The 12,767-nt window shown below is 40.2% G+C and overlaps 2 protein-coding genes across 2 annotated transcripts; one reads left to right on the top strand and one right to left on the bottom strand.

The window, feature by feature from the left end:
- casp7 (caspase 7, apoptosis-related cysteine peptidase) lies at positions 1-8,312 on the top strand. The gene is made up of 7 exons (XM_041067343.1): positions 1-133; positions 304-431; positions 3,398-3,549; positions 3,628-3,756; positions 4,920-5,095; positions 5,389-5,527; positions 5,692-8,312. The coding sequence occupies exons 2-7, from the start codon at positions 304-306 to the stop codon at positions 5,916-5,918; spliced, it is 951 nt and encodes a 316-aa protein (XP_040923277.1). The 5' UTR covers positions 1-133; the 3' UTR covers positions 5,919-8,312.
- A 739-nt stretch (positions 8,313-9,051) lies between these two features.
- si:ch211-28p3.4 (zinc-binding protein A33) lies at positions 9,052-12,171 on the bottom strand. The gene is made up of 6 exons (XM_041029267.1): positions 12,079-12,171; positions 11,860-11,955; positions 10,612-10,845; positions 10,478-10,497; positions 9,789-9,931; positions 9,052-9,629 (listed from the first exon to the last, which is right to left on the bottom strand). Exons 1-6 carry the CDS (start codon positions 12,112-12,114, stop codon positions 9,052-9,054), a joined length of 1,107 nt encoding a protein of 368 aa, XP_040885201.1. The 5' UTR covers positions 12,115-12,171.
- Positions 12,172-12,767: the final 596 nt, after the last annotated feature.

Below are 12,767 nucleotides of genomic sequence, written 5' to 3'. Positions count from 1 at the left end.
TTCGTTTTCTCAACTTAAGTTTTCACATCGAAGGAACAGAAACTTGGCTGAAGCCGCGGAGAAGGAAAGACTTTTGCGCAGTAACTACTCTAACATAACATAACACAGCACGACACAAGGAAAACGGCGTAACGTAAGTTCATCCTAAGGTGGCTGCTGAAAAGTGGTTTGATTTAAAGCTAGCGCCTCTGGGCATTACTTTTGTTTATGCTAATCGGACAGCTCAAGTAGAAAGTTGGATTTAACTAATTATGTTAGTTTACTACACAACTTGCTGAAGTGTAATACATGTGGTAACTGCAGATGGCTGGAGAACCTGTTGAGAGAACTGTACTGGGAGATGAAGAGGAGGAGGAAGAAGAAGGGGACCTGACGCAAGACCAGACCGATGCCAAGCCTGACCGCAGAGGGAGATTCCTGCTGTTCGGAAGGTGACCTCCTTTTCAGCTTTCCTACTGAGGGAAACCTCACATTTGTTGTAATTCATTTGTGCACATAGTTTGGCTTGACAGTTTTGCAGCCGCAATCAGTGTGGTTGTCTATTAAAGTTCTATCTATATTGTTCTGTTTCTTTACTTCAGCCTTTCTTTCTGTTTCAACTTCCTCACTTGTGGGGTTGCTCAGCAATTTGTTGTTTGTCTTGTTCCTCTTTTCACAGCCTGGTACTCTTCCAGTGTTGTTTACGGTTTCATTTTGCAGTTTAGAAGAAACAGAAATGCGTTGTTTTAACAGCAAATCTGCTGCGTATATGTCTTATTTTATAATTCCACCTTTTCTCAGGTGATGGCTGCGAAAGTATTGCTGTGGTGCTACACCGCTTTCAGATAAACAAAATGTTCATAGACACTCATATTTATTTGCTCACACACTTTCTTATCACAGTGAGAACACATGACAAACTTCAAAAACTTCACACTGTGAAGTGTGCTTTCAGTAAGATCAACATATCTGTACCTTCTGTACATTTCTGTATAAGAAATACATACCCTTGTTCTGACACAGCAGCCTATTTTTGGATAGTCTAATTAGTATTATGGGGCAAGGAACGTGAACACAATCTTAAAGTCAATTTTAGGACTGGGGTCAGTCCTCAAGCGGCAGCTCAAAATTAGACCGTACCACATCAGGGTCTAAAAAAATTCATTATGATATCATAGAGTGTGAACCTTTTACAGTGTCTTGTTTCTGATGTTGTTTTGTCAAGGTCTAAAACTAGGCATCGTTATTGTTGACATGAGGGAAAAGCCTCTGTTTGTTCCAGTCTGACTCACAAGGTGGTGCTGTGAACCTTTGTAGTGGAGGAACATATGTCACCCACGATTCTCCCAGACACAAAGCCTGTGTCCTCTATCCGTCTCTCTCTCTCTATCTTTAGATTTTTACCCCAGACTGTCAAGATAACAATGGATGATTTTTATTTTTTAAACCATAAAACAATTAAAAAAAAAAAAAAAAGAAGCATTTATTTGAGATTTATACTAATCAAAGACAAGGGTTTTTTTTTTCATCAGATTATTTAAAGACAAATAATGTCATAGTATATTAAAAAAATTAGCATGCTCTGACATTGTTTAAAAGCTGTATTCCTAATCTGCTGAGTGATATGTGTTTTGCATAACCGCTTAGTCACAGCTACCTCATAACAAACATGGGCTCTATATCTACAATGGTACGAAGAACTGATATTGCCTTATCTAGAGTACGATGGTGTGTTTCGTTTACTTTGGAAAAAGGACGTGACTAACAAACAGATCAACTTGCGATACAATGCTTCTGAAATCATGCCTGTCATGCTTTATCATCTGTAAAGCAACTGTATACTGTATCATAAAGGCAATGATGATAACCATCTGTATTTCCTTCACTGGTTGGATTTAGGCCAGATCTTTCTTTAACCAAGACAGAAATTATTAATCACTAAGACTGTTTAGTTACATGTAGTATGTTAAGGTGATGAGTGAGGTGGCGATTTTCTTAGGAATTAATGTGTTTTTGGTGGCACCCCTTCTTGTCCATGTAGTGTAAAGTTTGAAGTAGGTAGGCACTCACAGTATGTATGTCGGTACAGGTGGATTCTGTGCCTGTCAGCAGAGGAACAACTTGTTGCCCTGTCTGACCTCAGCAGGGATCGAGGTGCAGGGGCCATGTGTGAATAGGCCTTTAGAAAGCGCTGGTGTGGTGGCGAGGCTGCTGACTCAGGGGGCTCACAGTGCGCCGCCCCTGTCCTCAGCACCCGCTGGCCCAGTCAGGTCTCCATCCAGTACAGAGAGCATGTCAGTATCCTAGCACACAGCCAAAAATTAAGCTGCCAGATCTGGAGAAACATACTCTTTTGGGGGAAAAAAAAAGAAACGAGACAAAACCAACGCGTTTCAGATGCAGAGTGGCGTAGCGCTTAATGACGAACCCAGGTAAGACCGACAGAACCACCTCATGTTCCTCTTCGCCGTCCTCCTAACTGCTGCTCTTTCTGCCAGGCCCAGCCCACAGCAGAACAGAGGTGCAGCTCTTTGCCCACCCTCACGCAATTGTTTGGTACAGTATGTTGGCACAATTTGGAGGTGGGAGGGGGGCTTCAAAAAGTTCTGGATCACATGTTTATTAGAATATGGCTGTGCTGCCTGTGAGTGCATGTGTATGAGACTGTGGGTCCACATTGCTGTGTATTGTTCCTGTGCTTGAGTAACCTGATGACTAGGCTCTTCTGGAACAAGCATGGATTTTTGTGAGCCCCCAGTGGGCCACTGTGGGCTTAGCTATCTGGATGGATCTTTTAAAGAATGGAAATATGACAGGTCTGTTGGAACTCGTGGAAGATTTCCCGTCGGTCAATCTACTTTGATGTGGTTCTGATTTTTTTTTTTAAATCTGCGCTAAGCAAAAATGTTTTAGTTTCTTCTTTAACCCGACGGTGGATTACTGCGACCAAATTTGGCCGTGACGTTAATGCCTTATTTGAAAATGTATGTACTCTTGGGTGTCTGAGTAAGTTGTTCAGTGTCACTGTGTTTTCAGTGTCATGTACGTTTTACTTGTATTGACTTTTAATTATGCTAAAGTTACTGTTACGTTTAGAAACATTTCAACTTAAGAGACGCTGTCATGCTCTGTAATAGTCAAGAATATGTAATTTAGAAAACTTGTGGCATACAAAACGTTGCCATGTACAGTAAGTTTTTACTGAGCTGACCTGTTTAAAGATGAGTATTTCTTTTCTCACTTGTAGCATCTAAGAAGTTATGTTTGGCTGTATCGAAATTCACTTTTTGAAATTGAAAGGCCAGTACATTTGTTATTTTTACATTTATGTTGGGTTTTTTTTTTCTTCATTTTTATTTCAATTCTAATTTATGTTTTGTTTATTCCTGAATATTTTGTTCCTTTCTGACTCCACTAGAAGGAAGAATAAGGATGGCCAGACGCGGGAGCAGGACTACTCTTCTGAAAGCCATTACAGAATTGTTTCACCAACATTCCAGTATAAGATGAGCCACCAGCGAGTTGGCAAGTGTATCATCATCAACAACAAAAACTTTGATGAAAGGACAGGTACAGCGTATACGTTTCAAACACATTGTACATTTAAATACATTTTGACTGTGTATTCTAAGCACACTGTTTCGACAGGGATGAATGTACGCAATGGCACGGACCGAGACGCAGGTGAGCTGTTCAAGTGCTTCAAGAACCTGGGCTTCGACGTCTTCGTCTACAATGATCAGACGTGTGAGAAGATGGAGCGTCTTCTCAGAGAAGGTAAGTCCTCTGTCATTCAGTGCTGGCACCTTGGAAAAGTGTTAAAGAAAATGATTGCTGCTTCATAGTGTACTCGCTGGCAGATCTAGTGACTGAAAGGGATGGAGGCCCATCATAAAAATGTGTTTATTAATACACATGAACATATTGTAGTGTAGTGCATATTGTAGTGTCATGTGGTGATTGCTGACAAGTTGAACTTCACCCAAACCTCAGCTGCTCCTCTGTAGCTCTCACTAGCCACTGGTCAGACCTAAATAAATCAATTTAATGGTGACATAATGACATCTTTACTGCAGCTCATTAATAAAAAACCACTGTGGTTACATCATTTTTAGTGGAGGGAATGTGAAAATTTATGTTTTAAAGTCCTGGAAGCACAGATACTTTTTTGGCAAAGACACAGGACTGATACCAGATTTGTTTTCAGCCCTTCATTAGTTTTGATACACACGCTGTCAGGTGCTGTTAAACATTATTACTCTTTTAGATGCATTGTTATCTATTCAAGATTGTTCCTCTCAACAGATGTTGTATGTTTCTTCTTAGAAACACCAGGTCAGACAGCTGGTGGTGCTGTTGTAAAAGTAATTGCAGAAATGGTAATGACTCCTTAAAAAGTTGAAAGGTCACATCTCATCTCATCTCATGTCATGTGCCTGTAGAAACCACTGTAAATTTTTTGTTTGATACGATATAGCATTTAATGGACTGCTGTTCTTTAGAATTCACACAGTTTTTTTGTCAGTAGTTGGACAACTGAGTGTCTTGAAAATAGAACGGCTGGATTTCCATGATATTATTGTTGATACTCACTGTGCTCAATTCACAAATCCTAATGATTTTGGTTACTCTTTTTTTTCCCTAATGTCAACATCAATCCAAAAATTTAAGTTTTACCAAACACATTTCAAAATCTAACAGTGTTTGTAATTTATTTTCATTTGCCCATTAATGATGCCCTGAGGACAGACACTTGACATTTTGTACAAGTCAGTTAGCTCAAATGGTCGTCAACTCAATATTAACGTAAAAGACGAATGGCCAAAGGAATTCCACGCGACGCCATTAAGTTATTGAGATTACACATTTACTCTAGAGAGGTACAGTGAGGCCCGAGCCGAGCTAAGAGCTGAGTATTTGTTTGTGTGTGTATGGGTCAGCCTCGGAGGAAGACCATAGTGACAGCTCGTGTTTCGCCTGTATCCTGCTAAGCCACGGTGAGGAGGGCATGATCTACGGCACAGATGGAGCCATGCCCATCAAGACCATGACCTCGCTGTTCAGGGGGGACATGTGCAAAAGCTTAGTGGGAAAGCCAAAACTCTTCTTCATCCAGGTATGCAGTTTCATTTATAAATGTTGCTGTGATTAAAAAAAAAAAACAACTATGCTTTGTAAGGATAATGTTTGAGTTAATCTTATAGATTTATATGTCAGGTCAACCACCTTTGATCCAAATGGTCATCCTAATGGCTTTCAGTAGCTTCCCATGGACAGATAATGGTTACTGTGTAAAATGTTGCCCATCCCAGTTTTTAAAAACAGTTAATGTTTTAATTGCTTCACCAGGTCATCGTTGAGAAAGCTACTCAGGATCACAATGAAATGTCATTTCATTTACTTCACCAGGCTTGTCGGGGTTCCGAATTTGATGATGGTATACAGACAGATTCGGGTCCGCCAAACGACACCCTGGAGACGGATGCTAATCCGAGACATAAGATCCCTGTAGAGGCAGATTTCCTCTTTGCCTACTCCACTGTGCCAGGTAAAGCACTGTTTTGAAGTGAAGTCTCATTTTAAAGTGTATATTTTTATTGCCACGTAAATGAACAGTTGAAGTGAAAGTGTTTTGGATGTGTAACATTACCTTATCAGTGAGCAGACACTTTGGAGCATAGTTTCAGTGCTGAGTCGTGTTGATTTTTCCAGGGTATTACTCATGGAGGAACCCTGGACGCGGCTCCTGGTTTGTCCAGGCGCTCTGCAACGTCCTCAACGAGTTTGGCAAGCAGCTGGAGATAATGCAGATCCTGACACGGGTCAACTACATGGTGGCCACCAGCTTTGAGTCGTGGTCCGAAGACCCGCGCTTCAGTGAGAAGAAGCAGATTCCCTGCGTGGTCTCTATGCTGACGAAAGAACTGTATTTTAACTAACCGCCAACCTGACTGACTGTACTGTATGACAACAATGACTGACTGACTGACTGACTGACTGATTGACTGTTTCAGTTACCGGCTAAGCGGTTAAAGCATTCAGGGATGATTCAGGCCCAGCATTACACTGCACGTCTGGAGCACATTTTAACATTTTGCATGTGTAGTTGGGCCCGAAAACCAGCACTCTGTTAGGGAAAAAAAAAATATTTACAGTGGCACTCCGCGTTCATGTGTTGATGGAGAAATTTCTTCCTCTTCTTCAGGTTGTTCTTCAGAATAATGGCGTCACATTTGATCTGATCTTTGTCGACAGGCATTGTGAAATATCCATGTTATTCTACCAGCCCGGAAAATTTGCTGCCAGTTTTTGTGGGTTTGGGGAATCATATCTGAATATGTGTCTCTCCATTTTCTAGCACTTGCTATAGATCTTGACAGAGACTGTACCTACTGGACAGGAGCAAGCAGGGACAGGCAAACGTTGGCACTTGCATTTATTGCATGGAACCAACTTTTGTGTAACTGATAGAATTGGCATTTGGTGTTCTGAGAGAAGTCTCTCCAGAAACTGATAACAAATCTGCATCTGTAGAGTCTACAATAGTGTATCACTATTACACTATAAAGAGATGAGGGACCTGCCTTGGTTACAAACTTGGTCCACTGAATTGTTAAAAGCAAAAAAAAGCATCTGGAAAATGGATCAGATCATTTTCAGTTATCCGTGTTTAATGTTTTCAGCTGTCAGTTTTCAAAAAAAAAAAGATACAAAAGAAAAAGACAACACTCCTCTGAGCAGAAACACGTCACGATGCTCTTGCCAAAGGCTCAGTGTCTCTGCCTTCCTAGCTAGTTTAAGTTGGTAGCAGCACGCTGGCATCCTCAGGTTCTTTAATGTCCCATGAAGTGGGTTAATGTAATGTTAAAGAATTTCATATACGTATGGCTAGGAAGGTGTGATCTTTTGCTGTGTAGTGATTAGTTCTATGAGATTTTGGGTCAAGTGCATAGTACAGAGTCCACCCCCATGAAAGCGAGCATCATTTGCAACTTTTCCAGTTTTCTCAGCGTGATGTTGAAGACTTCACTTGCTTGTTGTTCAAGCCAGAGAAGGTGAAGTTCGTGTATTTGCAAATGATCAAAATAATGCACTTGTCTTATTTATTAGTCAGGGTCTAACAAATCAGTTTTCTGAATTTCCCTTTTTTTTTTTTCTTTTTTTTTTTTGGAATACTTAAAATTAGACATTCCTCTTAAATATCTTTACTGAATAATATGATTCACGCTGCAGGAGTTTTACAGCAGATAGAGAATTTAAGAATGTCTAGAACTGTCATTCATTTTGGAAATATCATAGTGTAAAGCTGGACTGGGGCCCAAAGCACAAATGCCACATCATATTACTGTATATTAGTGTTGTACATTGTCATAACGTACTCTACACTATAGTAACAAGACAGGTACCAAGCAGTGTCTTACTATTTTAAAAGTTATTAAAAAATTAAGCTTTGCTTTAGAATGATTAAAAACCCAAATCATAAAAAAAATTATATATTTTTCTACAGTGCTCAGTGCACTTTTCCAAGTTTTTTCAAAACAGTATTGCATAATTAAGTAAATGAATTGATAGAATTGATTTTATACTGTAAAATCTGAAAATCTTTTTTTTGAATATATAGAAGGCACTTGCTGGTCCTTACAGTTTACACAAAGTTTGTTAATGCAAATACACTCTAATTGTACCAAAGTCTGTCATTCACAGAGGCAGCTATTACCGGTGGTGACAAGTCTGAGAACACACACAATCCACATGTCCACAATACACACTCTCACTGTTGCTGTGATGTTTTTACATTATTCACATGATTGCATGTATCAGTAATTTAGGGGGGAAGTTCAGCAGTAGCTTTTATTTCTTATGACACACACTCTCCTTTTCTCACTTTGTATTTTTTATCAGTCATTTTTAATTATTTTAATGACACTCGCATAATATTTATCGGTGCCAGGAGTGCGATCAATACTGGCATTCTCCACTCTTGTCCAAATACAGCCACAACTCTTGAGTCCTCTCGACACATGGATCTCTGATCAGTGATGTGGTGCCCAACCTGTGCTGAAAGGAGTGTTTGCTCCACTTGTTTTGGAATGGAATTGAATAGAGGGAAAAAAAATTTATTTTGAGGGGTAAAATTTTAAATGCTTTCCGGTGTTAAATGCTGTTGTCCTCAGGAATATATTTGAAAATATTTGGAAAAATGAATTACATTGAAATTATAATCTGGCCCAATATTTTATAAGTTGGGGCAATACCTTGTTTAAGTAACTTCAAAACAGAGGAATGCTCATGTAAACATTTTATTGTATTAAACATAAATAAGTTATTGTGTATTAAGTTGTGTGTCATTTTTCTTGCACATCTATAAACACAGGTCCCCAGCAGTTGCGCTATTTATTGCTGTTTGAATAGCATGATAAAATTTAGACTGCCCACCTGTTTTTGGAAAATACTACCAATGATGTTGACTCAGTTTAAAAGATATACAGGGGAAACAATGGTTTTGGGGATGTGTGCTAAAGATAGGGTTTTGGAAGTTCAAAAGTATTGAGCGGTGGACTAACATATTGTTTGTTTTTGGTATTTTCATGAGATTTGTAATAATAATAATAAAAATAGTTTTGTCATATATATAGAACAGCTTTAGTCCTTAAGTTGAAGTAATGGTAGGCAAATCCAAAATCCTGATCACCTGTTGAAAGCAGGTCTGTCCTATCAGATATCTTTTTCATTATGTCATCTGGGTATTCTGACTCATTGTAGCATTAAAAATAAACCTTCTAAAAATATCCTTCCGTCCTTCGTTCCCAGGATATGAAGGACAGCTCTAACGTTATGTCAGGTTTGGTATGTCCATTATAAAGAAAAGCATGAATGACTGGAAATAAACAACATCACTGGTGATTGTAACCTTATATTGAAAGAGACATTAAAAATTCCTTACTGTCTCCAGTGACGGTGTTAGGTCATAAGATAAGAATGTAAGATAAGGCATCTGATGCGCATGCCCCACGGTGCAATGCATTCACTCCTCTGCCCCATCCTTTCTGCCCCAGGCATTCCTGCCCCGGCTCAGAGAACAGGAGCTGATCGGGAAGCATCGCACACTTTCAGGGATTTCCAGTTTGTGCCTTCATTGTCGTGACCGGGACATAATGCTAGATGCAAGGTGTCCGTGAAGGTGCCAGCACAGAAGCAGTAGAGGGGGGTCATGGTATCAGCTCCTAGGAAGCACACCAAACCCCCGGGGAAGCTGCAGTACACCCCAATGCGAGTGAACTGTTTTCCTGCCAGCAGAGACAGCTCATGCTGGACACCGCCATGCCATGCAGTGTAGTCTCCATTGAAGTATTCCACACACCAAGACTCTTTGCCTCTGCCCAGCCAGCAGTCCTCCTCTCGGCCCTTGCGTGGGATGCTTGGGTATGTGAGCCCCAGCTCCCAGTAGGTCTTCCCACTCACCTCCACCTCCCAGTACTGGCGGCCCTCGCTGGAGCCTTTCTGGCTGATCACGTTTAAGGTGTTGTCAAAGCGGGAGGGAGTGTCAGGGACATCCTGCCAGGTGTCTGTGTAGGTGGCTGAGTCGCCTTTGGGAGAGACGATCAGCTTGGGGTGAGCAGTGTCAGCATCAAGGACACCATCTGCAGCATCTGTGTGAGAGACATGAGAAAACTTGAAATGTGTCATACAAAACATAGTGCAATGATCTGTCATGTTCTCCTCACAAGTGTAACAGTTGTAACCTTTGACAAAACTGGAAGCAAGACCCCTTCACATGTCAATCTACCTGTCTTTTAGGGTGAACTCACAGCTCTGAAACAGTTTCTTGGTGACAGGGACCTGGGACCTGATGAACAGCAGCAGGTTGATAGTAAGACTCAGCAGCTGTTCATTCTTAAACTCGTCCACCTGAATCAGGTCAGGGTCAGTCAACTTCAGCGTCTCAGAAATTCTAAATACAAACAGAACAAACAGTTGATGCCAGTCGCATAACTTAGAGGACTAACAAAAATTAGACATTCACAATTCACACTGACAAATATTTATCATAATAATAAATTGAAATATAAAAAGATATGTACATGAGTCATCAAATTTAATCGGCATATCATTTGATTAGAAATTTGTTGTATGAGCATGATCATGTATCGTCCAAAATATGTTAAAAAGTTTAAATTTGTCCTTCAAGTTGACAAGGAAATGTTGTTGATCAAAATAAGATGTTGATTTTCAGTAAGTGGGAAACTGACTGCTACCTGTAAGTTATGTAGACTACTAGATACCAGGTAAATTACACAGCTTGAATTTCTTCTAATTTTCCCCTTTGGTATTTCCCTTTTGAAAAGGAAAATACCAAAATGTTTGGTATGTTTGATAGTTACTGATGTACTCTGACCTATTAAAGCCACAAATGAGAGATATCTACCTCACACAAAAAGATTTTGTATTAAGCTTTACATATACGAAGTTATATGTATTTCTAGAAATGTAAACATACCTTTTTTCTGTTTCAGCTTTCTGTAGAGGATATAAAAAGAATACATAATCACTGAGCTTTATTCCACCGAAAGAGAGTGAGACACAGTAAAACGTATTATATGTCCCATGCTTGAAATCCTAACTTTGGTCTACCTGGATGTTAATTTCTTGTGTGTCCTTTTTCACATGGGCGCTGAGCTTGTCCAGTTCTTGGTTCAGTTCCTGGGTGAGGCGGTAACACTCCTCTATCTTCTCCTCCACTAACTTCTCTGTGGCCTCGTGCTCTGTGTCCAGCTGGGTCAGAGTGATGCGAAGATCTTCATCCAAAACCCGCTTCATGTCCTCATACTTCTTCCTGATTTTCTCCTTCACTGCATTGGTCTTTTTCTAAGGTGAGAGAAATACATTTGTAATGGTTTACAAATGACAACTGTACACTTATGATCTGGTGTGGATGTTCTTTTGTGAATCATAACCAGCAAACTCCACTTTGAAAACCATGAAAATAATCCATTTACTGTCACATAAGATGAAGAAAAAAAACTAGATACTAACAACTGAGAAGCTGGAGCTGGATTTTTTTTTAAAATATATTTTTGTTTAAAAAATTACTTAAATGATTAATCAATTATCAAAATAGTTGCAGATTAATTTTCTGCCAGAAGACTTTTGGATTAATTGACTAATCATTTCAGCTCTAGACCACAGTACGTGATAACAACATGTAAAGTAGTTATGAAATGAGTTTTCTTGCAGCACAGATTTTACAGAGTGCAATAAATAAAAACAAGCCAAATTTATGGGAAACAATTTGTGGATGGAAAATGGCAAACTAGAAGGACCACAACATGCAAAAAAATTAGACAGGATAGCAAAGATGTTCAATTTCAGAATTCATAACTCATTTAACCTTGAGGTGAACGTGCTTCAGAAGTACAAGGACAAACTCTATGTTCCACTGCCGTCAGCTAAAATCATGAATGTGAGGCACTGAACAAACTAAACAAACCCACAAAATATCTTGAAGGTTACACGGCATGCATTGTGATTTGAGGAATATGACAGTGACCCTTGGGATGTTTTGCAACATAATGTTCACAGACACTGACGCTGAAGGGACAAGGTGGACCAAGATTCCTGTGTTGATTTAATACCCCGAGGAATTCAGCCCCTCCTTGCAAATGTTCATTAAATGTTATCTTATCTCTGAATAAGGCACAGAGAGTACTGATTGCAGAGTCACCACTTTCACCATGTGGTCCCCACCCTGTATGATTTAGCAGGTGTTAGCTATTAGGCCGCAGGCTAATAGCTAACCAGGTGGGAAATATCTTAACTAGAGACAGATCTCTGCAAGCAATTTGTGTTGCATTTGTAAGTCAAACAAAATAACGCACTTACTGTTATCTCCTCCTGCTTGGCCACCAGCTTCTTCATCCTGTAGGTAATGACATCTCTTTGTCGCTGCAGGTGCTGCTGATGTTTCAGAAGGATTTCCTTTGAAACACATACAGACAGGAAAATCGAAAGAAAGAGTGGTGAAAACAAAGCCTGAGAGTGGTGGGTCAACAGCGTCACTGACATTTCTTCTAGAAAAGAAGCCAAAGAGGAAGTGCTTACTTCGTTTGTGACCTTCCCTCCAACCTTACTATTCATCTTCTCAACAGTAGCACAGATTAAACTCCACCAACCGGTGACAACATGACCGTGAGGGCTTTTATAGGCCTGCCACAGATGTGAAGGCTTTGGTATGGGGGGAGGGGGAGGGCAGGGTTTATATCTGCCATCCGCCACCTCCACAGTCCCAGTGCACTTGCAAGCATGTGCCTTGTTTTGTTAATGAGAGACCATGAATCTAAACTATGAAGACAAGAGGAAGGGAACAAGGTTTAGGGCAGAGAAGGGCTGATGGAGCAGGACAGAGCCAAACTCTTAGACTCGAGGAAGAGTTATTTTGTGTCCTACAAATCGAGAAGCGCATAAGAGCTCTATATATACCAACCTGACACTGACCTTGATGTACTGTAAATGTGTGTGTGTGTTAGATTGCGACCCACATGCTCCTTTGAAGGAGTGATATCCGAGTGTTTTTTGTTCATACACAGACCACACTTTTTCGCAAATATTCCATGTGCACAAAGTGATTTAAGAGTCTGTTGAAATTCAGCATAAGAAAGTTAAATTTGTCTACAGCTCGTGCCTGTTTAAATGCTTGCCAAGACCCATGACCTTTTACACGCATAGCACAAATGGCCAATGAGAATGCACGAGCAGAGGGACGTCAAATGCACCAAAAGCAGCTGACTCCC

The sequence above is a fragment of the Toxotes jaculatrix genome, chromosome 21 (assembly GCF_017976425.1).
Source record: "Toxotes jaculatrix isolate fToxJac2 chromosome 21, fToxJac2.pri, whole genome shotgun sequence".
In the NCBI taxonomy this organism is placed as follows: Eukaryota; Metazoa; Chordata; class Actinopteri; family Toxotidae; genus Toxotes; species Toxotes jaculatrix.
The sequence above is the reverse complement of the archived record's forward strand: the minus strand, read 5'-3'. Positions and strand labels throughout refer to the sequence as shown.

Bases quoted from the DNA above. Each gene is read 5' to 3' on its own strand.
- si:ch211-28p3.4 (XM_041029267.1), bottom strand. From the start codon at position 12,114: ATGAATAGTAAGGTTGGAGGGAAGGTCACAAACGAA. The intron at 11,956-12,078 runs GTAAGCACTTCC...TGTGTTTCAAAG, and splicing joins GAGGGAAGGTCACAAACGAA to GAAATCCTTCTGAAACATCA. The intron at 9,932-10,477 runs GTATGTTTACAT...GTTTGTATTTAG, and splicing joins AAAGCTGAAACAGAAAAAAG to AATTTCTGAGACGCTGAAGT.
- casp7 (XM_041067343.1), top strand. From the start codon at position 304: ATGGCTGGAGAACCTGTTGAGAGAACTGTACTGGGAGATGAAGAGGAG. The intron at 3,550-3,627 runs GTACAGCGTATA...CTGTTTCGACAG, and splicing joins AAACTTTGATGAAAGGACAG to GGATGAATGTACGCAATGGC. The intron at 5,528-5,691 runs GTAAAGCACTGT...TGATTTTTCCAG, and splicing joins TGCCTACTCCACTGTGCCAG to GGTATTACTCATGGAGGAAC.